A 26850-nucleotide genomic window follows, 5' to 3' on the forward strand; every position below is an offset into this window, starting at 1 on the left:
TGTATTCTCGCGAAGGCGAAAACGCGCGGACCTTGTACATATGAGGTAGGGGAGGCTCAGCTTGCTGGTCGAGTGCTCTCAGAGCTGGGGACCTGCTCGTACAACGGCTTCCCCTTTGGACATGGTCTCCATCCTCCACCTTCCACGGCTTCCCCTGCTGCTTCGGTCGCAGCTGACAGGGCTGGGTATTGAAAGCGGATGGTCTGTGCGTGGGTCCCATATTGCTATGCCCCAGTGGTCAGTAAATCACAAGACTGTTGTGCAAATTGTGAGCTCTCCGTAAAAAAAATTGTTCTGTCTGGGGTTCTGCTTCCTGAGTCTTTAGGGTGAACGTGTTTGTATTCCCCGGCGTTCCTCTACCACTGTGAGGGAGAGACTTAACACGTGGCGGGGAGGGAGAAGAAGCTTGGAAGAGGGACACTCGCATGACAGCGAGAAGTCCTTTGGCGCCTTATTGATTAACATATTTTGGAGCATAAGCTTTCACGGGTCTTTGCCCAAAATATCTGTTAGTCTATAAGGTGCCACAGGACTTCTTGTTATTCTCCAAGATACAGACTAACGTGTGTGTGTGAAGGCTCAGAGCCCAGGGGAGCAGGGCAGAGGGATAGGGTACTGGAGCAGGTGTGGGTCTGGGAGGGAATTTGGGTGCAGCAGGAGTTTGGGCTGCGATGGGGGGGCAGGAGGCGGGTGTGACCTGGTGCAGGGGACCTGGTGGGCAGGGGGTGCAGGGCATTGGGGTGCAAGGTCTGGGAGGGCACGTGGGCACAGGAGTGTGGCTCCCGTCCAGCAGCCCTCAGGCAGGTTCTCTGCCTTCTACAGCCCCAGACTGCTCAACACTGCAGCCTGCTTCCTGTTGGTCTCTGCTCCAGATGCCGGAGGGGTGGGGGAGGCTTTGTGCACTGCTCCTGTGCTGCAGCAAAATCCGAGCTCCTGTTGGCTGGAAACCATAAACCAGCCAACAGATATCCCTGTTACACTAGTGTGGACTGGACTGGTGGTGGTGCTGGTGACAGATTTTGCTGGGCCCTGGGCAATGTGTGTGGAGGCTTCTGCTCCCTCCCGTGTGCCCCCCCCCCCAAAAAAAAAGGGGCAGGCCTCAGATGCAAGGGGGTGGGCTGGGGCATCCAGCCCTCAGTGTCTATCTGGACTGCACTGCATGGGGCCCTGGCAGGGATTTAAAGGGCCCAGAGCCCAAGGGGTACAGACTTTGGGTGACCTTGGTCAAGTCTCCTTCAACTCCACACCTGTCCAATGGGAGAAGAGCACTGCCCGTCTCACAGAGATGTTGTGACGATAAACACATTAAGGATTTTGGGGCACTTTCTCTGCCCTCATGGACATGGCACCAGAGAATAACACATGCATCATTCTGGAGAGCGAGAAAATGCCTTGCCTTCCAATGTGTAAAGAATCATTGGAAAGTAGGAACTTTTGAGGGTCTGGGTCTAAACTGCTTGTAAAAACCAGTGAGATCTCCTTTGTCCTCCTCTGTGAATATTCAGTCTGTACTGTTCAGATCAAGTAACCAGCTCCGATCCTACTGGACTGGGGTTATGTTTGAGCTGTATCCATGGCTGCTCCTTTCTCCATCTCCCACCATGCTTGGCTGTTCCTCACTGATGGAGGGGAGCAGTATTCCCTGTAAATTGTGCGCTTGGATGGCCACCCAGGAGAAATTCAAAATATCCAGACTCAACAAACCCAGTTTTTAGTGTCCCCCAGAGATTATATTTTCTAGATCTTCTGTCATTTTTGTTGCTCTTCTCTGGACCTTCTCCAATTTTTCCATCTCTCTCCTGAAATAGTGTCCAGAACTGGGCACAATAATCCAGCTGAGGCCTAATCAGTGCAGAGCAGAGCTGAATTACTTTTCACGTCTTGCTTACAACACTCCTGTTATTACATCCGAGAATGTTTTGCCCCCCTCTTTTTTTTTTTTTCCCCAACAGCATCACACCGTTGACTTCACTGAGTTGGTAGTCCGCTATGACCCCTAGATCCCTTTCTGCAGTACTCCTTCCTAGACAGTTGCTTCTCACCTTTGATGTGTGAAACTGATTGTTCTTCCCTATGTGGAGTACTTTGCATTTGTCCTTTGGCAGCACAGTGCAGGAGAGGACAGGCTATCACAAGTAGCAGGAGCCTGGTTATATGGAATCTGAAAGCAAAGATGAGTTAAACCTGGCTGTCAGGACACTAAGCAGAATGCCTCTTACTTGGGTCTGGAAATCCAGCGGTTGGCTGTCTGCTGGTGCAGGTTTCTCTAGCCTTCCACGTTTCTCTCTTATCACTGGCATCGAAGCGAGCAAACATATGTTGTGGCAGACGTGAGAGCCTATCATTAAGCCATTTTATCCCTTTTCGCCACCAAGCAATAAGGGCAGATAAGTGGTTTTATGACTCTTTGAATACATAAAAGGTGATTGCACATCCTAGGAGTGAAGTGAGCTCTACTTATAAGGAAATTATGGGATTGTACCTAGCTGCTAAGGGGGAGGGGTTGTTCACATGGGGATAAAAGCATATGTAAGTAAAAAGTTGCAGAGGTACATAAACCGAAGAGATGGGGGTATAATATTAAAGGCAGTAATGGGAGGTGTCTTGCCCATTTAACTCTCCCATATGGCTATTTGTACTGAGAAGTGTGGAGGTTAATGCATTAGATGGGGACTCGGGATATTGGGGTTAAACTCCTGGCTCTGTGGCAGACCCCCTACATGGCCTCCAGAGGTGGGCAGCAGTGCTACCCCTCCCCTGGAACAGCGTGGCCAGAAAGCAGTGTGAGATCTAGGGTGCATTAGGAGGAGCATTTCGAGCAGATCTAGAGAAGTGGTTGTTCCCCTCTATTCGGCACTGGTGAGGCCACATCTGGAATATTGTGTCCAGTTTTGGGCCCCCCAGTATGAAAAGGATGTGGATGTGCTGGAGCAGGTTCAGCGGAGGGCAACAAAAATGATTAAGGGGCTGGAGCACAAGACCTATGAGGATAGGCCAAGGGATTTGGGCTTGTTTAGTTTACAGGAGAGAAGACTGAGGGATGATTTAATAGCAGTCTTCAAGTTTCCAGTTTCTCACCTAAAGAGGATGGTGAGAAACTGTTCAGTGGTGTGTCATAGCAGAACAAGGAGTAATTGTCTGAAGTTACAGAAGAAGAGGTGTAGGTTGGATATTAGGAAAAACTACTTCACCAGAAGGGTGGTGAAGTATTGGGATGTGTTGCCTAGAGAGGTGGTGGATTCTCCATCCCTAGAGGTTTTTAAGGTCCTGGCTGGGATGACTGAGTTAGGGTTGATCCTGCTTGAAGCAGGGGGCTGGACTAGATGACCTCCTGAGGTCCCTTCCAGCCCTAGGATTCTATGATCTAGGGTTATGCTGCTCTGGGGCAGGGGTGGACTCGCTCCTGCACTCCCTGGAAGTGGCATGACACTGGTGATGAGGGTGGGTGTGGGGAGACACTAAGGGGTGCATGTGATTCCCCTGTGTACCACCCACATGCCAACCCTATGGGCCACACATAGAACCCTGATCCTCCTAACTCATCTGGAGCCTCAGGCTCTGTCTACGCTAGGCTGAGTAAGTCGACTGCAGATATGCAATTTTAGCGAGGTCAGTTTCATGCATCCCAACCAGATGTGCAAAATCAAACCCCGGAAGAAGGATCTTCCAGGCTAGTTTAGACACAGCCTCAGTTTCCTTCTCTAAAATGGAGTTGATCCTACTTCCACTGTTCATTGTAGCCCTTTCTACTGTAATGTCCTTGGGGCAGGGACTGGCCACTGCTTTGTTTTTACAGCACATCACATGATGGGGGCTGGTCTCTGTGGCAGCCTTTAGATGCTACAGTAGTGTGAGTAATAAGCTTACGCTGTGCTCCGAACCAGTTTTCCGTTGCAGCTGTTTATTTTTGTCAGTATATAGTTATACTTGGCTCCCCTATAGAGCTTTTCATTCATAGGCCTGAAAGCATTTTATAAAGGAGGAACTTCTACCCAAGGGGATACTAGTATCAGAGAGGGAGCCGTGTTAGTCTGTATCTTCGAGAACAACAAGAAGTCCTGTGGCACCGTCTAGGCTAACCGATATTTTGGAGGCTAAGCTTTCGTGGGCGAAGACCCATGAGTCTTGCATCTGACAAATCAGGTCATTGCCCACAAAAGCTTAGGTTCCAAAATATCTGTTAGCCTATAAGGTGCCACAGGACTTCTTGTTGTTCCCCAAGGGGATACTGAGGCACAAGGCAGGACTTACCCAGGTTCACCCAGCAGGCATGCAGGTCTCCTTAGCACTAGTCTAGTGCTCTGTCCGCTGAGCCTCACTCCCTCCGATGCACATATAAATATAAAATCTTATATATGTATGTAGAAGTGACTTATAAGAGGAAAGGGGTCAGCAACCATTCCGCAGCGGAGTGCTGAAATTTGACCTTTTGACCTCTATGTATGGTCGACATTCTGGTGATATTTTTTAAAGTCGCTAATAGTCCTACTCACAACAGATTCATTAATAAATAAAGGAAGATGCAGAACTTTACCGTGTAGGTGGTGGTTGGTAGCATTAGCTGGTCTTTGTTAACCCACCGGCAGCCTGGCTTTGAGCAGTTCCAGGCTGCATGGGCGACAAGGGGCAGGGCTGAGCTCTGGCCTAATATGCCACTCTTGGCACCCGTGCTGAGGGTTGCTGGCCCCTGATCTAAGGCATGATCTGTGCATTTATTACCCTGCTTTATCGTTTTGTTTTAAGCTCCATCCTAGCATGAAATCTCCCAAATCTGCTTCTAACTGATCTGGGGAAAAGAATTTTCAAAGCAGTGCGGGTGGGCGTTAGCTGTGCAGTGCCTGTTTTGGGTCTTATTTCTTGATCTGTGGGAGCCGTGCAGTTCAACCCCTGCGTGCCTCCCTTTAAAACAGATTTGCTTCTGTCAAGTTCAGCCCACCTTCAAAGAGATTGGGCGTCAGGAAGCATTTGTCAGAGCTGTTGCTAGAAATGTTGCTGCCTAGCACCCTGGCTATAAGCCATTTGCAATCAGCCTGAGCTTGGGCTTTTCTCTGCCTAATTTGCTTGAAAGGTCACTGGAAACCTCTCTGAGGCTGCTTGTTTCATTGCAGCACTAGGAGAGTCTGTGGGTGTTTGAAAAGCGGCAGCACCCAGTGGAGAAAGCACCAGGGGTAGGAATATCTTACGTAACAGTGAGCCGTAGTTCTGTGCAGGAAGGCAAATGCATGCACCGTTCTCAGGGGTCTGTGCAGTATGTTGAAACTTGCACTGGGGACTTCACTATCTGAAGGCCCCACTGGGCTCTTTAAAGAAGCAGGGAGCAATCTGTGGCTGTCAGGGTGCTATGGTCGGCAATGCACCGGGGCGCACAAGTGAACACGTGCACCCCCTCCCAGTGTCCGTCCCCCACCCCCCTGCTGCCAGCACCATGCTGCTTCTGGTGCGTGTGGGGGCAGCCCCACGCCTCCCCCCAGAGAATGTGGCCTTAGAGCTTGTACTTTTTTCCAGCCATGGCGCTCCACAGGAAGTGGCAGGCTGGGGGATGGGACCTGGTTGCAGCAGAGGTGGGTCTGGAGCAGGGGCACATGGCCGGTGCCCCTCCCAGAAGCCCCGTCACCAGTACCCACTGGTGTCCCATGACATGTTTTGTTTTTCGTTTTCTGTGCACAGGGTTGCTGGATGCTGCTGGTTTCCATCCGAATAGGTTTTTTCTTACCAGGATTGCTAAACTCTCACACATGTAAAGCCAGGGCACGTGACGTGAGGTGCGAGCTGACTGCACACAATGTTCTCTGTGAGAGCCATGCGCTCCCTCTGCATCTAGTCCAAGCACTGTTACGGTTCAGTCAGGTGCAATTAACAGAACTACCCTATCCCGGGAGACCGTCTGCGTTAGGACAGTCCTGGGGCTCACTGAACTGAAGGAGGGCCACTCATGCAGCCCACTCACTAGCCTAGGTAGCCCATCGCTGCCAAAAAATCTCCAAGGATTGGTACAGACAGAATCATGAGTCCCAGGTTTGTCTCAGTGGCTTCTGTGAGGAGTGTGGCTAATGTCCCCGAATAAAATGCTCTGTCTTCTAACTTGCTAGCTCTGCAAATCCAACCTGGGCTCAGAGTCAAGCTGAGTGCTTTCCCTCTCATTCATCCCCTATTATCATTGAACATTGGAACTGGAAGGGACCTCAAGAGGCCATAAAGTCCAGTCCCCTGTCCTCACAGCAAGTCCTAGCACCATCTAGACCGGGGTCGGCAACCGAAATAGCAAGAACCACTTTTTTTTTTTTTTTTTTTTTTTTTGAGTTTGGTAAAAGCTCTATTATTCAAGAGCCACAATGCACGTGAATATGAGATGGTCCTTAATAAATAGCATCAAACCATACTTTTTGTAGCCCCTGTACTTTAATTATGCCAATTTTACTTCACATTTAATTTGTTTAAGAAAGAAAAGTGTTGCCCATCACAGCAGGAATGCCGTCAGCTTCATTTTCCTTTTCAAAATCACGACTTTATCAGCAACATGCCCAAAACACAGATACGGTGTCATATCCCCCAGCCACTGCGCGTATTAAAGGAAGAGTTGTCCAACGTTTTGAGACCACATATTGTTTGCTATTTAGATATGAGTTGTTCGCTGGTGGGCTTCAGATGGTCTCATTTTATCAAAAATAATCAGGAGGATTTTATTTCTACTTCGCAATTATAGTGTTAGGAGCCACAAAGAAGTCCTTAAATAGCCGCATGTGGCTCTGGAGCATCAGGTTGCAAACTCCTGGTCCAGAGCATCCCTGCTGGATGGCTGTCTAACCTGTCCTTAAATATCTTCAACGATAGAGATTCCACAGCCTCCCTAGGCAATTTATTCCAGTGCTTAGCTTGTAATAAAGCTTCCAGTGGCCAAACTCAGCTCTCAGTCACATCTCTGCAACCTCATTGCCCGCAAATGGAGCTTGAGCTTTGCGCAGCACCTGCGTGCGGTGGGTTTGCACAGGTGTCTGGGCCTGGAGCTGAGCAAACGCAAGCTGGAGTGAAATGTAACTCCTGCTCTGAGTTGTGCTGGCTGCCTGGCTCTCCTGCAGCAGCCAAACCTTGGGCCTGTCACTAACACGAGCAGATGTGACTCTGAGGCTGGGACGAAGGGTTTGCCCCTACCATGGTCAGGGCTGTGACCAGAGCTGGACGTACCTGAGCTAGTTAGTGCTGCTAACAATGCTGATGAAGCTGCGGCAGCTCTGCCTGTTCCCTGGGTACGTACTTATGCGAGCGGCAAGCCCAGGCTGCCATAGCATTGCTGCTGCTGCTGCTGCTATTGAACATGAGAACGGCCATGCTGGGTGGGACCCAAGTCCCATCTAGCTCAGTATCCTGTCTTCCAGCAGTGGCCAGTGCCTGATGCCCCAGAGGGAGTGAACAGAACAAGTAATCACCAAAGTGATCCCCCTCCTGTCATCCATTCCCAGGCTCTGAAAACAGAGGCTGGGGATACCATTCCTACCTATCCTGGCTACTAGCCATGGGTGGACCCAACTGCCATGCATTTATCTAGTTCTTTTTTGAACCTTGTTAGTGTTCTGGTCTTCACAGCATCCTCTGGCGAGGAGTTCCACAGGCCTACTGTGCGCTGTGTGAAGAACTACCTTTTTGTTAGTTTTAAACCTGCTGCTCATTAATTTCACTTGGTGACCCCTAGGCCTTATGTTAGGGGAACAGGTAAATCACTTGTCCTTATTCACATTTCCTGCACCAGTCATCATTTGATACAGAGACCTCTATCAGCTCCCTCCTTAGTTTCCTTTTAGTTAGGCTGGAAAGTCCCAGTCTTTTTAATGTTTCTTCATATCGCAACTGTTCCAAACCCCTCATCGTTTTTGTTGCCCTTTTCTGAACCCTTTCCAACGCCATGAACTCTTCTTGACCACATCTGTATGCAGCGTTCAGGATGTGGGCGTGCCATGGATTTACATGGAGGCAATAAGATATTCTCTGACTTATTCTCTCTCCCTTTTTGAATGACTCCTAGTCCTGATGGGATCTAGCTGGGTCGAAGCTGGCTCAGATATACTGCAGTCACAGTTCTGGCTGTTGCGTGTGACATGTCCCCTCCATGAGTTGTCAGGCAAGGAGCTTAACTTGGTTCCCAACTCCAAGGCAGAGCTGTCCCACTCCTGTGATGGTTTGGGGCGGCCGCCCCAGATCCTGCACGTTGGGACCCATCCGTAGGACAGTCGAAGCAGCCGCTGCTGGGGTCTCAAGGTGGCCTGGAGTGTTCCGTGGGGGATGGGCTAAGCACAGGGCAGCAGCAGGTGGAACGGAGCCCGCTGCTGGTTGGTTCCGGCTCTCGCTGCTGCAGTGAGGGGAGGGGAGGGCGACCCCCTTCTGCTGCCCCACACCAGGCCCCCAGGCGATCGTCCAGCTCGCATTGCTTAGGGGAGGGAGCTTCGGGTGGAGGCGGGGCAGGGTGGGGACAATGGTTGTGGGGCTTCCCCTGGCTCTGTACCTGGCACACTGGGGAGGGTGTTGCCCCAGGTCCACACCCTCCCCAGCGACTGTCCTGCTCCAAGGGTTGTCCTAGGCTCCGGGCCAGCCTTCTGTATTACAGCGCAGTCATCTTGAACCTTTTTAAGGCCAAGCTCACTGTGAACGTAAATCAGTCCAGGATCTGTCTCCAGCCCATGCACCGGTGTCCTGTTGCCTTCCCTGCCCCACTCCTGCGTATTCTGTTGAAATAGGTCTCAGGGTGAGGAACGGGGGGGACACCTTCACATCAGCACCCCCCACTTCTGCCTCCCCTCCCCTGCACAGCAAGCAGGAGGTGCAGGGAGCAGCCCGGCAGTTGGAGGAGGGGCAACTGCGATGCAGCACTTGGTATCCTCCTGACCAAACCAGTCAGGGTCACCTGTCAGAGGCGCTGAGATCTACCAGTATATCCCGATTTACTGGTGGGCAACCCCTGTTACAGACTGCTCAGGGGCCGTCCAACCTGGTGAGCACCAGGGAGTAGCGGGGGGGTTGTTAAGCCTTTGTGTCCCAGTCATTGTGCCAACGGTTGTGTTGCCTTCTGACTGCCGGCAAGCCAAAGAAGCCGCCCTCATTGAATCGCCTACAGCTACGCTGCTGAAAGATGCCTTTACACAGCATGATGGGATGGTAGGAAGCTGCTCTTTGGCCTCCGGGCCTGTCAGTTGCCAGCCTAAGGAGCCAAGGCTAGAGATTGGGTTTAGCTCTAAGTTGCAGGATCCTGCTGAGGAACTAAATTTTATCCCCTAAATTGGCTATTTCCCCAGCACCCCTGCAGGAGTGCACCTGGCTCATCAGTCTCGCTTGTCTCCATCCCTCCAGCTGCTACCACACACCTGGGTGACATGCTGAAGTGCATTTCAGTTGTCCTGGGCCGCAGAACTGAATCCTGGAGTCGTCCCCGACAGAGCTGAGGGAACCAATGTGTAAATCCCCCATTGTCAACATGCTTTGTCTTTCCTTTCAGGTGAAACAGATCATGGAAGAAGCCGTCACCAGGAAATTTGTGCACGAGGACAGCAGTCACATCATCGCCTTATGCGGTAAATGCAGCATTTCCCTTACTTGAGCTTCCTCCGTCACTTCCTTGCCCAGTTGGTGTTTGTTCCCTGGTGGGTGCGAATGCACTGCTCTTGCGTCGAGAAGGCAGAGGGTTGAGTGCTGCAAAAGTCAGGCCATGCAGAATTCGGCTCGTTCCTCCTGCCAGCTGCTCCATGTTTAACTCCTCTTACATTCATGAGACAATGGTCACAAGTGCCAGCATCCTGCAGAGATGGCATGGCCCGTGCCCGGGGCTCTGGGGTGGGATTGAGTAAATCGTCAGTCTGTTCCCAGCTCAGCTTCTTTCTTGCTGCAAGTCGTTTGTCTCCTTTTCTTCCCTCCCTTTGACCCAATTCTCTGTTTAGAGAAGGGGTTACAAATTCAAATTACTTTAGGGCCAGAAGTAGCCCTTATGGCCTCCTACTGGGCCTCTGTGGCACAGCTCAGGGCGGGGGGGGGGGGCGGCGTTCTCCATAAGTCCTCCCCCTCCCCATACCTCTCCCGGCTCTGCCTGTTAGCCTGCATTTTCCCACCCCGCCCCTGCATCCCTGAGCCCTGCCTGCTGCCCTGAGGCAATTTAACCCCATCCTGTAGGTCCCAGCCCCACCATGGTAGCTCAGCAGGACTAGAGCGGCTTCTGGCTGCTAGCTCTGCATCGCAGATGGCACATCCCTGTGGCTGGGGGAGGCATGTGCAGGGCCACCCCATCGATAAGATGGCTTATCATGGCTGCCCGGCCCTGCGCTTTGGGGAAGCTCCACCACAGCTTCCCCAGCTGTCCTGTGGGAAGGACGATCTCCCATATTCAGGTTGGCCTGTGGAACCCTCGATGGGGCAGCTGCCGCATCCCCCACCATCTCCCGGTGGAGCCTGCTGTGTTAGGCCACTTCCCTGTGGCTCCAGCCACCGCAGTGAGTGCGGGGGGACCCAACTCCTGCAGCTGTTCTGCCGCCAGGCCCCACCCGTCATCTCTGAGGTAATCCTCGTGGTGGGGGACTTGGGGGAGAGGGCAGAGCAGGGGCAGGAAGAGATGGGGTGTGGGGGAAGAGTATGGACATCCTGCAGGGAGGCCAGATGGTGGCACTACTTAGGGTGCAGATGGCCCCCGGGCCATGAGTCTGAGATCCCTGAGTTAGATTATAAATTCTTTGGGCCAGAGGTGATTCCGTCTGTACTGCGCCACGTATAACCGCTGACACCAAACCGGGGCCTTCTAGAGCTTAGTGCAGGAGCTTCACCAGTTCGTGCTGGAAGCCAGCTGGCTCTCAGCTAAGGCTGTAGAGGAGGCTCGTTCCTTCTCTTTGTGAGTGGTCTCAGTGCCACTACATGGGACCCTGAACCGCACCTTGTCGGTGGGAGGTTTGCACCAGGTGCAAGGAACCCCTGGTATTCAGACCGTTCCCGGGAGAGGCAGTGTGGGTTAGAGGACTGAGAACAGGAAATAATTCTTAGATGAGTCATTTACCCCGTCTCTGCAAGTTTCCCCAACTTTACAGCAGGGATAGGAACTTACCCTTTATGTCACTGCTTGCAGACAGCTTGCCGGCTCACTCAGCACTTTGAGGATACCAAATGCTGTGTCTGGATGCTAATTTTGCTCGTAAGCTGTCTTGTCTTAGATGCAGGCGGTGAAAAGAATTTAGCAGGTCCCCTGAAAAATGATGTATGTTTGAGAGCGGGATAGCTCTGGTGTTGTATCTGGATTAACAACTAGCCACCTTCCACCTTGGTGCTATGTGTTAATTGTGTACCTGTGAGTTTAGGCTGAGGTTTTCCAAGGCAGCTGGGAGACCGGGCTGTCCGTATTCCCTCCATTTCATGGGCAGCTTTGAAAATTTCACACTTGACCTTTGTGCGTAACAAAGTGGTCTGCCTCTACGGGTTGCCCCAGATGTTATGCATCAAGCCGTATGCTACCGGTCACAGAGCACTTTCATTGAAGGGGTGCATTGATTTCTCCACTTTAAGTTCCTTTTTCAAAAGATTCATTCCCTTTTTGCATAGTTCACATTGATCTCCCCTGCAAGACTGACTGACTAACCATGGTTGGAGGGAAAACACTTTAAGCACCATTTTGACTGCATTTTGAGCACAGCACACACATCTGTAACTTAAACTGAACCCATGAAACCTAATCAACATTTCTGCTGAGCAATGTTCCCACTCCCCTTTTCCATCCATGTGTGTAATAATTTTTTTATGCCCCGAGGCATGGGTGAATGTGCACCACCAGTAGAACCAAAAGCTGTGGGTGCTTTGCTAATCAGCTGGGCAGCTTTTAAATCCCTCCTGAGCGGCTGCATGGGTTACAGAGAACTCTGCCCCTGCGTAATTCTAATACCTTCCCACTTAGAGTTCCCCTGGGTCATGTTAAGCCTGGCTGTCACACCGTTCACTCCAGCTGCGCTAGAGCTGAGATGCACTTGGCAGTTGGAGGGGACTTAATTTATGACAAGAGATATGACACTGCTGACTGGACATACTGGGCAGTGGGAGAATACAGAGATGCTCCTCTGAAATTCCTCCTCAGCCTCTGCCTCTTGTGCTGGGAGGAGAGAGGTTTCCACTCAGAATTGTGTGTGTTAACGGTATCGCCTTCCCTGTACTGGCTTACAGACTGGCCATAGCTCCACTTTTCCAAACCACGTAAGGTGCTGAACAGTAAACCAAGCCACGTAAATGCTGGAAAGCAAGTGTTGCGATCGAAAATTCTTCATTGTGCTTTTGTGAATATCAGTTCAACTTTGAGAGGAGTGCAGCCTCCTTGATCCTTCCTCTGCAGCAAAGGCTGAGATTCAATCATCCCTGTTGGCATTATGAAGCACCTTCATACATAGGTAGTCCTATGGGCTGCGCTGGGAGTAAGGAAGGAATAAAGCGCTGCTCAGAGTGAGAAAAGTGGCAGAGCTGGCCCAAAAGGCCTTTCCAAAGCAGAACAATACAAGTCAGGGAGGGTTCTGGCTGCCTACATCATCCATTTTGCTACTGAATCTTCCAGATCTTCTTTGGCTCCTTTTAGTTTCCACGACAGCATGAGCACAGTGCAGTGTTCTCTACACGACATATCGGTGCAGCAGCTCGTGATTGAAGGCAGACGCTGACATACCTGCAGAGGTGACTTGCATGTGGGTTCTGGGAGGGGCATCGGCCACGTGCCCCCACCCCTGTTCTGCCCGTGCTGTTTAAAAGTTGAGGTTGGATTGATCTGTCTTATTAAAACCAGCCAGATCCTCTCGCTCACTTGCTCAGTGCAATGATAAAGTGCAGTGATTATTTGTCTGCGGTGGCGGGCTTTTGACGTAACCTAGGGCTTGTTATGGTGGCTCGGCTCTTGTCTGCAGCATGAAGCGTGCACGTAATGTGAAGAGTGGTCTGGCCCTGAAGGAGATGCTCCTATGAAAAAGCTGGCCAGCTTGTCACCTGCAGTGGAGTATTTTTGAAGACGAGTGGTCAGTAACCTTTCTGAGGCAGTGCGCCGAAATTTGAGCTTTTGACCCCCATGTACGGGCTGAGTGCCGGTGATACTTTTTCAAGTCACTGTGGCTAGGTCTCACCTGGTACCCTAACCTCGAAATTCTGCTGCTATGCAAATAGCATAGCCTCTTCTGAGTAGATTTCGAAATAGGCTGCTTCGGCATGTGGCACTGTCTGCACAGCACCGCATGCTGACACAAAGCTCTATTTCCAGGCATCCCTGTACACCTCGTGCAATAAGGTTTTAGATGCCGGAATAGCCCACCCATTATTTCGAAAACTGCTTCTAGACAACAGGTGGGGGTACCTTTGTACCCCGACATAGCCTAATAGTCCTACTTATAACAGCTTCATTAAAGAATAAATGAAGATGCCGAGCTTTACTGTGTAGGTGGTGGGTAGCATTAGCTGCTCTTTAGTTAACCCACAGGCAGCCTGGCTTTGAGCAAGCTCCCGGTTTCTGCGGGAGCAAGAGGGCTGGGGCTGAGCTCCTGCCGCGCGTGCTGACGTAAATCGGCTCACGTGCCACTCCTGGCTCTCATGCTGGGGGTTGCTGACCCCTGTCTGAATTGTCCCGGCAGCCTGAATAAGACACAGCAGACTGAGAATACTGCATTGTGGGAGGACAGAGGGAGACACCTCTGAAAACCCTCCCAGCCGCCTCTTGTGCTGGGGGTTAGGAGAGTATTGTTTGCGATGTCCTTTTTGGGGTGCGGTTCACTCTTCCTCCCCTCCCACCAGCCTCCTGGCAACTCCGTGGTGCCGTTTGTGCCCCACCCACTCCATGGCTCTTCCTTTCCCTCATCCCAGCCCTGAGGGGCAGCCCCGGAGCGCCCCAGGACTTGCCTTGTGTTAACCCCAATCGGGCAAGTGAGATGGGGGAGGATTGCACCCTTACTCTCCCTCCCCCCGTCCCCCACCACTTCCCTGCACATGGCCGAGCCGGTAGGCTCGCGCTAGCCTTAACCATGCGTTTTATAGGCGTGTCGCTCTGCTGGGTTTGTGGTTGATGCACTTGAGCGCAGTCTTTTAGCGTGGGTGGGTTTGCAGATATTGATTTGGAGGCTCTGCTTATGGCCCATCCACAGGCTGGGCGGGGACCAAGAGAGCAACTCCGCTGGGTGTCCAGAGATTCAAAAGCATCCAGGGCTCCGGGCTACCTCCGGAGCAGCAGCAATGTCGGAGCCTGACACAGCGCACTCTGGGCAGCATGGAGGTTAGCCCAAACCCTGCCTGTTTCATCTCGGGCCCCGCCCCTTCTGGAGGTGCAGAGCCACCCCCCTCACCTTTCCCAGGGGCCCAATGAGTCTGTCAGCCCCACTGTTAGTGGGTTCCTGCATTTAAAAAAAAAACTTACTTTTTACATGGAGGCTCCGTTAGATGCAATTTGGCCATTTCTACACTGCCAAAAAAACTTTGAAATGGCCATGCAAATGGCCATTTCGAAGGTCACTAATGAGGCTCTGAAATACATATTCAGTGCCTCACTAGCGTGCCACCAGCTGCGGCTCTTCAAAACTTCCGCGTTTCTCTGCCACACGGCTTGTCCAGACGGGGCTCCTTTTTCGAAAGGACCCCGCCAACTTCGAAATCCCCTTATTCCTATGAGCAGATTCCTATCAGCCAACTTTGAAATCCCCTTATTCATACCCGTTCAGTCCCCTTATTCTTTTTTAAAAAACGGGGGGCGGTGTTGAACCAAATTTCTCTTTCTCCCATGATTCCAGAAGTTTGAATTTTAAGATGACATGGTAGTCCCAAATATCAGACGTATGAAAAAATGGTGCGTGTTGGCAACACTGCAAAATGGCCCTGATCTGGGCTGGGGTTTGGGATGAGAAATGTGTGTACAGTCACCTTGTTTCCGCTAATTTTTATATCCATGTGCAGAATAAAGTTTTGTTCTGGGCATGTGTGGATGTGCACTGCCAATTGCAGTATATGCTCTTGGGTTGCTTTGAGTGCTTTGTTCATTGCCTGGGCAGCATCTGAATCTCCCCTGGGCAGGCGCCCAAGCACTCAGCTTACAGGGAACACTGGTTACTTTTCAACATAGCATTTAAAATAGCACGAGGAGTGGGGAGAGCTCATGCCATGTGTTGTTGGCATAAAAGACAAACATGATCTCTCATTTTCCATAGTGACTGCACTGTGTGCTGCCCGCTTTGTATTCCTGCACTGCAAAGAAGCATTAGCCAGTGTAACATCTGTGCATAGAGGAGAAAAGGCAGCTGGTAGTATCTGATGAATCCTTTGTCTGAAATTAAACAACACTGTCAAAAATTCCCGTCACTGTTTCCCATCCCCAGCTGGGCTCTTGTTCTGAATGTGTGATATTGTGTCGGGAGGAAGGAGTGAGAAACACTTCATTAGCTAGCTGCGGTTGCTAGACAGTCTTGATGAGCCTAAGAAAGTATCTGGACTTGAAGCCAAGCTGCTGCTTTGAACGTAAGAAGAGACAGTAATTAATTCTGTACAAGCAGTAGGTGAAGCCGGGTGTTTTGATATCACCTTAGCTAATGGAATAGGGAAATGTCAGTGTTTCCAGCAGACGTGGTTAAATAGGGCCTGGCTGGGCCCTGCCTTGGGTTTTCCAGCTCTGTCTCCGAGAGTCGTTCTCCCTATATTTAAAACTCAGAATGTGAGTCACTTGCCATGAAGCTTCTTTTTATACATCTGGAATACTTGTGAATCATTTTACGCTCCTGCAAAGCTGGGCTTAGCGAGAGCCTCTCTAAATACAGTGTGATTTGCTTTTTGTCCCTGCTGTGTACAGTGCTAACTGCAAGGCTTCCAGTTGCCCCGGACCATGAATGACTACACAAGAGCCTGTGTGATTTGACAAACCCATGCGCCTTCCCCCATACGCTCAATGCCATAACGCTGCTCGCTCTGCATGTGGTAGGCGAGACGTGTTTCAGAACCCAGAGGAGGAACGCAAATGACCGACAACTATCAGGGATAAATTCTTCCCCAGCAAAGAAGGTTGTGTGCAAGGGGGAGTTCGTTCAGCCTCTCCGGCTCCATTGGGTTGCGCTGAATGGATGGAGGATGGTTGTGGAGCGGATTCATGGAGAGGATGCACAGCCCTGTCTACTGAGCAGTGTTGGGCTCTGTGCCAATGCTACAGAGTCCAGCATGTGGAGGGCAGGTTAGGGCCCAGGTCTCTGGGTCAGTGAACATGAACCGCTGAGTAGGGATGAAAAGGGTCTGGAATAAACGCTGTGAGGGGCTGTGGAGATGTCACTCCCCATCCACAGGCTGGGGAATGGAGACTATCCTCACCTGGCCTCTGCCATGTTCCCTAGACAATCTCCATTTAAAAGTTCAAGGGAGAAGAATTTCGTCCTAGGGAACCCCCAGTGTGCTGCAGAGTCAGATCCGTAGGGGTCCCTGGGGCAGCTGTTCTCTGGGCATGAGACCAGATGGGCTGCCACAACATGGCTCCTTTGGTGCTCTCCTATCCCCATGTGAAGAGGGAGTGCCGGGATCATGGAGCCTTCCTGAGTCTGGAGAACTCCACTCTGTAGCCTCAGGGAAGAACCTCATGGAACTCCGTCAGCCTGTTGAATTACTGATGCTGGAGGCAGGGAGACAGACTGGCCCAAAGGACAGAGATTTCAGCCAGACAAAACTCCTGACTACCTTTTAAAATGAAGGAATGGAATCCAATTGCACTGTACAATCAGCAGCATCAGTGTCGGAGTTCATTGTGTTATCTAGCTATGTGCTGCTGCTGGACCCGTAACAAAATGATAACATGGTCCAGAGATCCTCTCCTCATGCAAGTTTGGAGTAGCTCCATATTCCACCTCAGAACTACACACACTCTTGTCCTGGCCAAAGAGGCTGGAGTTAGTTATATCGGGAGTTGAGCTAATCCAGATCTTTAATAAAAACCTACCTTCAAATAATTTTTCCCCCTGCATCTCTCATTTAGAGAGATCTTGAGTTTGCTGCTGTATTGCATTATAAACACCTTGTGGCAGAGACTACCTTTTGCTCTATATCTGTACAGCACCCAACACAGGGTTCTGCAACATGTGGCTCCTGATGCTATAATTGCAAAGTTTAAAAGAAAAAAAAACACCACTTCTGGTTATTTTGGATAAATGGCAAATGTCTAAAAGCCCAAAAATGAGCAACTTGTATCTAAATAGCAAACAACGTGTTCTCAGAATGTTGGATAACTCCCCCTCCAGAGAGAGATGGTTCGGGATTGAAAGTCAGGAAAACATCGGTACACACACACGGAAATAGAATATGTAAAAAGTTTGTGAACGTCCTGCAGTAAACAGGTATCCCATTCCAAATGATTGCATGCGCACTGTTTTTAATATATGGTCTGATGTTATTAAGGACTGTCTCATATTCACATGTACTGCAGGTCTTCAATTACTGAGTTTTTTTTAACCAAATTGGTGGAAAAATGGCTCTTCTTGCTATTTTGTTTGCTAACCCCTGTCCTAACACAATGGGTCCTAGTCTCCAACTGAGCTACTACAGTTTTCTGTACTACCAATAATAATTTCTGTAGTTCTACTGGGGTGAAGTTTTAGGGCAGGTATTTAAGGTTTTGCTTCTCCTGGACTTGGATATGAGTACAGATAGCTAAGTTCCACCTGCTCAGGTGGAATATTCACCTGCTTCAGCGGTTTGAAATGGTTGGGCCACTAAGTGCGCAGCTGTATCAAACGAACTGCAGCAGAGCCTGAAAACAGGAGCCTCTGTCCTTGTTTCTTTCACTGTGTGGTTTGGGATCTGGAGCAGGGAACAAGTTCCCAGAGTTTTTCTGGGCTTCCATGATTGTACATCTGTCATCACTGAACCCAGAGGATGAACTATTCAGAGTTCTGCAGATGGTGATGAAGTCTGTCGTTTAGGCCCTGTAGGTTCAGAGCACTGGAGCTGCTAATAGGATGAGCTCAGGAAGCTAAAAGCATTAAGATGTCTCATGTGCTGGTACACAGATGTCCCTTGATGAAGCTTTCTGCATTAGGCCATAGATTTAAAGGTACCTTAGTGGTAACCCTCACTTTCTGTACTCCTGCCCTCTGGGCACAGTCTTCTGTGTTGCTAAAGGAAATACAACGATTCAGGACCCTGGACAGCTCTCCCCCTGGCCAGCATTTCAACCCAGGGATTCGGTGAGATTTACCCATGCAAACGTATACCCTAATAAATGTCAGTCTCTAAGGTGCCACAGGACTGCTTGTTGTTTGTGAAACTACAGACTAGCACAGCTGAGACTTCTTCCCCGCCATGCTATTCAGTACAAACCTAACTCACCCCACAGCAAGGAGGGGATGTTGTGCCTGTTATCTGGGAACTGGAAGTGGTTTTCCTGTGTACTCTGATAGGAATAACCAGCACTGACACGGGCACCATTGTGCGCAAGCTGAAGGTGGGGTCTATTTATAGCTTAGTGATGCCCCTTTCCTTTGGCCACATCTGGTTTTTAGCCCTCTACTTACATGACTCAAAGTTCTGCTCTCCTAGAGCAGTACACGTTGTACCCACGCTGTAACATGGCCTAATGATGAGCACAGCAGGACGGGAATCATGTTTCTTAAAGGGACACAGAGGCTGTGCAAGCCAGCAACAGTGTCCTTCTGAGCTGCGTTCATGGGGAAGAAATGAATGATGCCAGCACGGGAGGTTCTGTTTGCTTTTACTCCACCCAAAGCTCTTTGAACTGTCGAGCTGTGGCTGTACGTCATGCCTGGGGAATGAGTCAGGCTGGAAAGTCTGAGTAGCATTTTAGCAGCTGAATTAAGAAAACAGCCCTGATGGAAAGCTCTCACGGGGCAGGAGCTGCTGCATGTTTGTAGTGGAAGCAGGTGCTGGTCCTGTAATACAAACTACATAGGGCAGGAAGATTTTCTGGAGTGTTTTATACAGGTTGAGCCTCTCTAGTGCAGAGCTCTGTGGCCCAGTAACATCCATGGTCTGACAAATGTCCACTTAATCTATGGTATGGCTAAATTTGGGGCCCTGTGGAGCTTGTTTACAGCCACCAGTCCTGACGCTGTTTTGTGCTGTTATTTACTTAAACCCTTGTACTCCAAATGGAGCAAAGATCATCTACCAGCTGCCTCCACTTCACTCTCTGTCTCGGCAGAAAACTTCTAACTGACTCCAGGAATACCTCAGTTGTTGAAGTCCAGTCTCAGTAGATCTTCTCCACCTTGTCCAAGGTCTTCCTCCTTTGCGTTTTCCTTGTGGGTTCCATGTGAGAGCTGAACGGACTATGCCGGATGATGGTTTTCTGAGCGTGTGGCAGAGCCATCCCCCACTTCTTCTCTTGATTTACACATCTAGTGGTTCTTGTCCTGCTCTGTTCCAAAGGTTCTCATTTGTGACAGTTTTGCCATTGATGCAAAGGATGTACCTCAGGCATCTGTTTTTGAATATCTGTAGCTTGTGATTTGAAGACTTTTTAGTATGTCAACCCTTTAGCATAACAGCTGAGTTAGCCGGCCTACTTTGTGCTGTTACTTAGCTGTAATTTACCCCGAAATGCCTCCTAAGAGCCCAGGGAGAAGTGGAAATGTTGGTAATGCTGCTAGGCAATACTGGCCTTCTGTAGTCCAGCAAATTCTGTGGTTTGGCACAGGTCAAGTCCTAAAGGGGCTGGAATAGAGAGGTTCAACTTTGTAGATTTAATAGTGTGGGTTCTTTATTAGTGTAGGTCCTCTGGAGTTGATCTGCCTCTTCTGGGAAATCTTTTCTGCAGCCCTGCTTGTTTTACACAACTGACACAATTATACTTACTTTATATGGAGACTGTTTTGAAAGACAGGAATTCTTTCACTGGCAAAGAATTCCTGTCTGTTCAGATCCGTGTTTAGTAGCGTGGAAATCTTGACAATGAGTTAGCCGGGATTTACAGACTCTGTTCTCCCCGTTTAAATACTCAGTTTGTGGCTAGCGTGTACCTTTGCTTTTAGCGCATATACTTTTTGGCAGAGCAGACTCTTCCATTCCATTGGGCACCTTACGGAGATCTTATTCGGTGGTTGTATTCCTTTGCCTGTTAGCTTTTCAAGCATCACACTGAGCAGATAAAATTTGGCTCACTTAGCACAGAGACATGCATTCCTTTATGGTTGGCTTGCTTCTTATTGGATTAGTTATTGGACCTTGCTTTCTTCTGCAGCAAATAGGCTTTCGTGTTATGAGCTTGATTGGAGAAAACCAACCAAGTCTGTAACTTGATTTCTGAGCCCAGGTTAACATATTTGGAATCTGAAGGCTTCTGTCTCTGTGCTTGTAGGATCTTAGCTGCACAGGAAGCAAATCACTGGTTTATTACTGAGTTTATTCTTAAATTTCTTGAGGTTTGCTGCTGCAAACACTTCATACGTCTAGAAAAAGAGCTTTTGATTTGCTTATTAACCATGCCGGTGCCTTCAAATGAAAATTACACATTGATTTATGACGTGCTAGGGTCGGTACCACTCCTGGGCCCCAGACCTCCATTCAGTCTGCAGTCCAGCAGTACGGGGCCTGCTTGGCTGTGCTGGGGTTTGGGCTTCAGCCTCTTGTCTCAGAGGGCAGCAGGAGAGACTCCCACCCCAGTCTGACCAAGCTGAGTAAAGGTCCTTCCCAGCCTCCAGTTGAGCAGGGGAGCCCAAATGCTCCCTGTTGGGAACTCTTCACCTCCCCTGCTGGTGGTGTTCTTGACTCTCGAGCTCACTCTTACTCTAGTCTTACCTTATCTGCTGTCACCTTCTCCCCTCATTCCAACTTCCTCCTCCACTCTCCTCCCTTTCCCCCAGCAGGGGAGGCCTTTTAAACAGTCCAGTGGTAGCCTCAAGTGAGCTAATCATCCACCACTGTGGGCTCAGTGCTCATTGGTGTCCGGTGCCTCCCTCCCTATTTCCTTCCATCTTTCCCTGTCCAGCGCGGGGTGGCTGAGTTTTTGTAGACTAGCTCTGCACCAATCTGTTTATCATCTACCCATTCTCTGTGGGGTCTGCCTCTCCTGTTGAAACCATCCATTATGCTGAATACCAGGGTCTTGATTTTTTCATTCATCGTTCATTCTGCAAACGTGCCTGAATAGCTGTAAGTTCTGTTATATAACCTTCTGCGGTCGGTTCTCTTTCGGCTGTATCTTCCTATGTAACTCCTCATTGTTACCTCCCTTATCCGGTAATGCCCCCGCACCCTCCCTGATAACCTTCTTATTTGTTAACGTACCTGTAGACGCCCTTCTTGTTGCCCTTTACGTACCTTGCTAGCTGCAGTTCCAACTGTGCTTTTGCTTTCCTGATTATCCCCCACCCCGCCCCCCAGCATTGTCCAGCCATATATTTATACTCTGCATGACCTTGAGCCAAGTGTCTTCTCTACAGAGCGAGGAAGATGCTCCCTCCTTGTCTGCCTGTCTGAACAAGGGGATGCTTCTGGCTCCAGTCCATCGCTATCTAATAGAGATGTGATCGGTTCGCAGGAATGAATAAGCCGGAGCTTCCAGTTCAGTGAAACATGCCTGACCTATGGGTGTCCCTGACCACCTGCAGCCTCCTTTCTGCTCTGGTGCCAGTGTCTGTGGACTGACAGGCTCGCGGAGACACAACTGAAGAAATAACAGCTGGGTCAAATTGCCTGTAAGTCAAGGACTGCAAACGGCCAGGGTAGTACTGGTTTGTTAATGGGACCGTGGAGCCGTGTGCGCGCTGGCTTCTCTGCTTCATATAAGCCATTGATGCAGACCAAGGGCGAAGGAGTGCAAGGGGAGGAAACGAGAGTTCACAGCAGAAGAGTTGGGGATCTGGGGTTTGGGTTTCTGCTCTTGGCTCTGACACAAAGTGCCCCTTTTTTGCTGCCTTGTGTCTGTTTCCCCATTTGTAAAAGGAAAGAATATCCTCGTTCCTGTCTTGCAGGAGTGTTGTGATTAGTTCATAGAACCATAGAATTCTGGGGTTGCAAGGGACCTCGGGAGGTCATCTAGTCCAACCCCCTGCCTAAAGTAGGATCAACCACATCTAAATCATCCCAGCTATGACTATGTCAAGCCGGGACTTAAAATTCTCTAGGCATGGAGATTCCACCACCTCTCTAGGCAACACATTCCAGTCCTTCACCACCTTCCTGGTGAAATAGTTTTTCCTAATATCCAACCTACATCTCTCCCTCTGTAACTTGACACTATTGCTCCTTGTTCGGTCATCTGTCAGCATTGAGAATAGTCTCTGCATCCTCTTTAGAGCCCCCTTTCAGAAAGTTGAAGGCTGCTGTCAAATTGCCTCTCTCTTCTTTTCTGCAAACTAAATAAATAAGCCCAAATCCCTCAGCCTCTCCTCATAGGTCATGTGCTCCAGATCCCTAATCATTGTCGTTGCCCTCCACTGAACCCTCTCCAATGTGTTCGCATCCTTTCTGTACTGGGGGGCCCAGAATTGGATGCACTATCCCAGATGAGGCCTCACCAGAGCTGGGTAGATAGGAATAATAACTTTTCTAGATCTCCTGGAGATGCTTCTCCTAATGCAACCCAATATGTCATTAGTCTTCTGGGCTACAAGGGCACACTGTCGACTCATATCCAGTCTCTCATCCACTGTAATCCCCAGGTCCTTTTCTGCTGCACTCCTACTTAGCCAGTTGGTCCCCAGCCTGTAACAGTGCTTGGGATTCTTCCACCCCAAGTGTAGGACTCTGCACTTGTCCTTGTTGAACCTCATCAGATTTCTCTTGGCCCAATCCTCCAATTTGTTAAGGTCACTGTAGACCCTATCTTTACCCTCCAGTGTATCTACCTGATCCCCTAGTTTAGTGTCATCTGCAAATTTGCCGAGGGTGCAATCCATCCCCTCATCCAGGTCATTTAATAAAGATGTTGAACGGTACTAGCCCTAGAACGGATCCCTGGGGCACTGCACTTGAAACCGACCACCAACCAGACACTGAGCCATTAACCACTACCCATTGGGCCCATCTGTCAAGCCAGTTTTCTATCCATCTTACAGTCATGTATCCAATCCATACTTCCTTAACTTATGGGCAAGAATACTGTGGGAGACTGTATCAAAAGCTTTGCTAAAGTCAAGGTGTATCACATCCATTGACTTCTCCATGTCCACAGAGCCAGTTACGCCATCATAGAAGCTAATCAGATTGGTGAATCCATGCTGACTACTCTTGATCACCTTCCCCTTTTCTAAGTGCTCCAAAAGAGTAGGATGCAGAAAGCCCTTATCCAGTAATACCCCCACACCCTCCCCGATAACCTTCTTATTGTTAACATACCTGTAGAAGCCCTTCTTGTTACCCTTTATGTACCTTGCTAGCTGCAGTTCCAACTGTGCTTTTGCTTTCCTGATTATCCCCCCCCGCCCCAGCCTTCTCCAGCCATATATTTATACTGCTCCTTACTGATCTGTCCAAGTTTCCCCTTCTTAAACACATCTTTTTAAGCTCGCCAAGGATTTCACTTGTAAGCCAACCTGGTTGCCTGCCATATTTGCTATTCTTACTGCGCCTCAGGGTGGTTTGTTCCTGTGCCTTCCATAAGATCTCTTTAAAATTCTGCCCATTCTCCTGAACTCCTTTTCCCCTTCATATTAATTTCCCAGGGGATCCTGCCCATCAGCGCTCTCGGGGAGTCCAAAGTCTGCTCTTCTGAAATCAAGGGTCTGTATTTTCCTGCTCACCTTTCTTCCTTTTGTCAGAATCCTGAAATCTACCATCTCATGATCACTGCAGCCCAGGTTGCCACCCACTTCTATTTCTCCCATTTCTTCTTTGTTTGTGAGCAGCAGGTCAAGCTGCTCACGGCCCCTGGCTGGTTCCTGCAGCACTTGTACCAGGAAGTTTTCCCCAACATTCTCCAAAAACTTCCTGGATTATCCGTGCACTGCTGTATTGGTCTCCCAACAATGTCAGGGTGAGTCAAGTCTCCCATGAGAACCAGCACCTGTGATTTTTGGAAGCTTCTCTTAGTTGTCTGAAGAAATTCTCGTCTACCTGAACTGGTGGCCTGTAACAGACACTGAACACTTCATCACCTCTGTTGCTTCTGCTTCTGAGCTTAACCCAAAGACAGTCAATTCTCTCTTCTCCCTCCATAAAGTAGAGCTCTGAATGATCGTATTGCTCTCTCACATAAATTGCAGCTCCTCCTTTTCTCCCCTGCCTGTCCTTCCTGAACAATTTATATCCTTTCATGACAGTGCTCCACTTATGTGATTTATCCCACCAAGTCTCCATTAGTCCAATCGCCTCATACTTCCTTGACTGTGCTAGGGCCTCCAATTCCTCCTGTTCACAAGCACTGTCCAAGCACTTTGGAGCAGTTAGATGGATGGCAGCATAGAAGCAAACTGGTGTCATATTTGTTGGCTTGTTAGTCAAAAGGCTCCTTGCGCCTTCGCTCTGGCTCTGGTTTAAAGACTTCTGTATACAGGGATGCCCACCATGGATATGTACTTTAAATGCACAAATATAGTGAGGGGTAGGATCCGCCACCAAGGCACCTGGATCGCACAAGAAGTCTGGCAGAGCCAAAACCCCTTTTTCGCTCCGAGGGTGCCTCCTCTGATGTACTTTGTACAGTGCCCAGCCCAACAGGGCCTAGATCTTGGTTGGCATCAGTGTTCACTGTATGTATAGGTGGCTGCCCAAGAGACATTCAGGTGCTGACTAGCAGCACCCACTGCCACCCTCAGTGAACAGCGTGTGTTTCTGTTGGTGGTGCACATAACATTTATTCCACACACAGATGGGGAAAAATGAGGAGGAATCCTGGTTGGCCCCTCTGGTGCAACTGTAGTGTTGGGAAGACGTGCCCAGTTTTCTTGACTCCACCAAGTGAGCAGTAGTCCCACGACTGCTCAGCCAATATACGACATCGTTGCTAATAGCCCTCTGTTTTTGATAGTTTGTTCCTGAGAAACCCCCGATTCCCCAGGCCACCCCTCAGAAAAAATGGCTCTGACACAAACGCGGCCCTTTAATCCGTACATTAAAGACTAGGAGATAGCCCTAGTCCTTTGACAACCATTCTTTCTCTCCTCATGAACATGTGGCTCATGTTACGAATCTTCCAATGCTAGCTTGCTCGTGGCTCTCTCTCCTTCAAGCCCTGCCTCTCTGAGGTCTTTCATTAGCTCTGTATTCTAAAAAAAAAATCTATTCTTTAAGTCCTGAGCTTCTGCTGGAAGCTGAACTACACCGTATTAAAGAGTTTCTTTCCCTCAGATGCACAAAGCCAGCTGAGATTGTGCTAAAATAAGAATTTTTTTAAGCCCCTTTCATTGGCTTTCTGCCACTTTTTTTTTTTTTTTTTTAAATTAGAATTTTAACGTGATTCAAAGGGCTGCCTCTCTTTTTGCAGCAAATGTTTTTGATGTGTGTGTAATGAGAGCTGCTGTTCCGGCCCTGTGCTGGGGATTTGAGCCTGTAACATCCCTTAATGCTGAAGGGTGCCAGATCTTTTGCTCCAGATTGTTCCTGCAAAGCCAGGCTCCTTTGATGGCGCTTTTGTGGACATGCCTCTTCCCCAGCTAGGGTGTGGCAGGAACTTGGGGAAGAGCAGCCCCTTCGGGGCTTTTTGAAAGAAAGGTACATGTGCATTCCCACCACCACACTCCCCATACAGTGCATCTGTAGCTAAGCTTATTCCACACAGCCCCAAATAACGATTCTTCTTATTTGTAGTCCAGTAGCTTCTAAAGGGTGAACCCTTGACCAGGGCCTCTTGTGTCAGGTGCTGTATGTGGACACAGTGAAAAACAGTCTTTGCCCTTAGGTACTCACAGTCTTCACACACAAGGACAGAGAGAGATTGGGCGGGGAAATAGAGGCACAGAGAGTTGAAGTGACTTGAGCAAGGTCAAGCAGTAGATCAGTGACAGAGCTGGGAACAGAGCCCAGATTTCATGATTCCCTGTCCACTTCCTTCTCTGCTAGGCCACACCAGACTTCTCTCCTTTGCTGCTACAGGGCAGCTCAGCTCCATTCTCTGATCCAAAGGAGCGGTGGCTCCTGGGCTTCCTGTTGTGCCTCCCTTTTGAATAGGCTCATACCTGTATCAGAGCACGCCTTGTGCAGCGTTTGTATCTGGGAGTGCCGGAGTGGCGCTTGTAACTAGCACCATCCAGAGGCATCAGGTGAAGCGGCTTTTGATGTTCTCCAGCGTTGCCTGTAATTTTTTCCCATCCATATGTGGAATATTATTCTCTGTGCACCAAGGCATGTGCAGATGTGCACCACCAGCAGAAAGACATAATGCCAGCTTTGGGCGTTCTGCTGATCAGCTGGGCGGCATTTGAAAGTCTCCTGGGTGGTCGCCCAAGTGCTCAGCTTACGGGGAACCAGGCTGCTTTCTGCATCCTACTCTTGCAAACCCATCCAGGGCCCTAGTCACATGGAGACAGATGCACTCCTTGTGTGTGTGTTACCCTGGCAGTTCTGACTGTTTTGCAAGGACGCCTTTCCGAGCGTGATGCCTCCCCTTAATACCTCTTGTAGTGATAATGCAGCCAGAGGTTATATGCTAAGTTATAGACAGGAGGGCCTGATCCTGTCCTGGTATAGTCAGTCAGTGTGGTTTCTCCCTTCCTCCCAATCCCTCTGTATATGTGTGTGTGCTCTTGCGCGCGCTCGCTCTCTCTCAGTATGGCTAAAAGTGGAGCCACAGGAAATGCGGATGATCAGGGTCCCTCTTTGTATAATAAGTGGGTTGGCGGGAGGGCACTGGCAGTCCCATCCTGCTCTAACATACCTCAGAACATTTGACTTCTCAGCTGGGCCCATTTGTTTCACTTGGGAGGGGAGAGAGGATTTTTGGGGGTGGGGCTGATATTTAGAGCT

General features: G+C 49.6%; 1 protein-coding gene across 7 annotated transcripts in view; it reads left to right on the top strand.

Annotated features, from left to right (window-relative positions):
* SGSM2 (small G protein signaling modulator 2) overlaps positions 1-26850 on the top strand; it is a 149105-nt gene that overhangs the window by 11675 nt on the left and 110580 nt on the right. For all 7 annotated transcript variants that reach the window (XM_075013796.1, XM_075013801.1, XM_075013800.1 and 4 more), the window contains exon 2: positions 9482-9557. In XM_075013796.1, the coding sequence (XP_074869897.1) occupies positions 9482-9557 (76 nt within the window). The remainder of the gene's footprint in view (positions 1-9481; positions 9558-26850) is intronic.

This window comes from Carettochelys insculpta, chromosome 19 (genome assembly GCF_033958435.1).
Source record: "Carettochelys insculpta isolate YL-2023 chromosome 19, ASM3395843v1, whole genome shotgun sequence".
NCBI classification, from domain to species: domain Eukaryota; kingdom Metazoa; phylum Chordata; order Testudines; family Carettochelyidae; genus Carettochelys; species Carettochelys insculpta.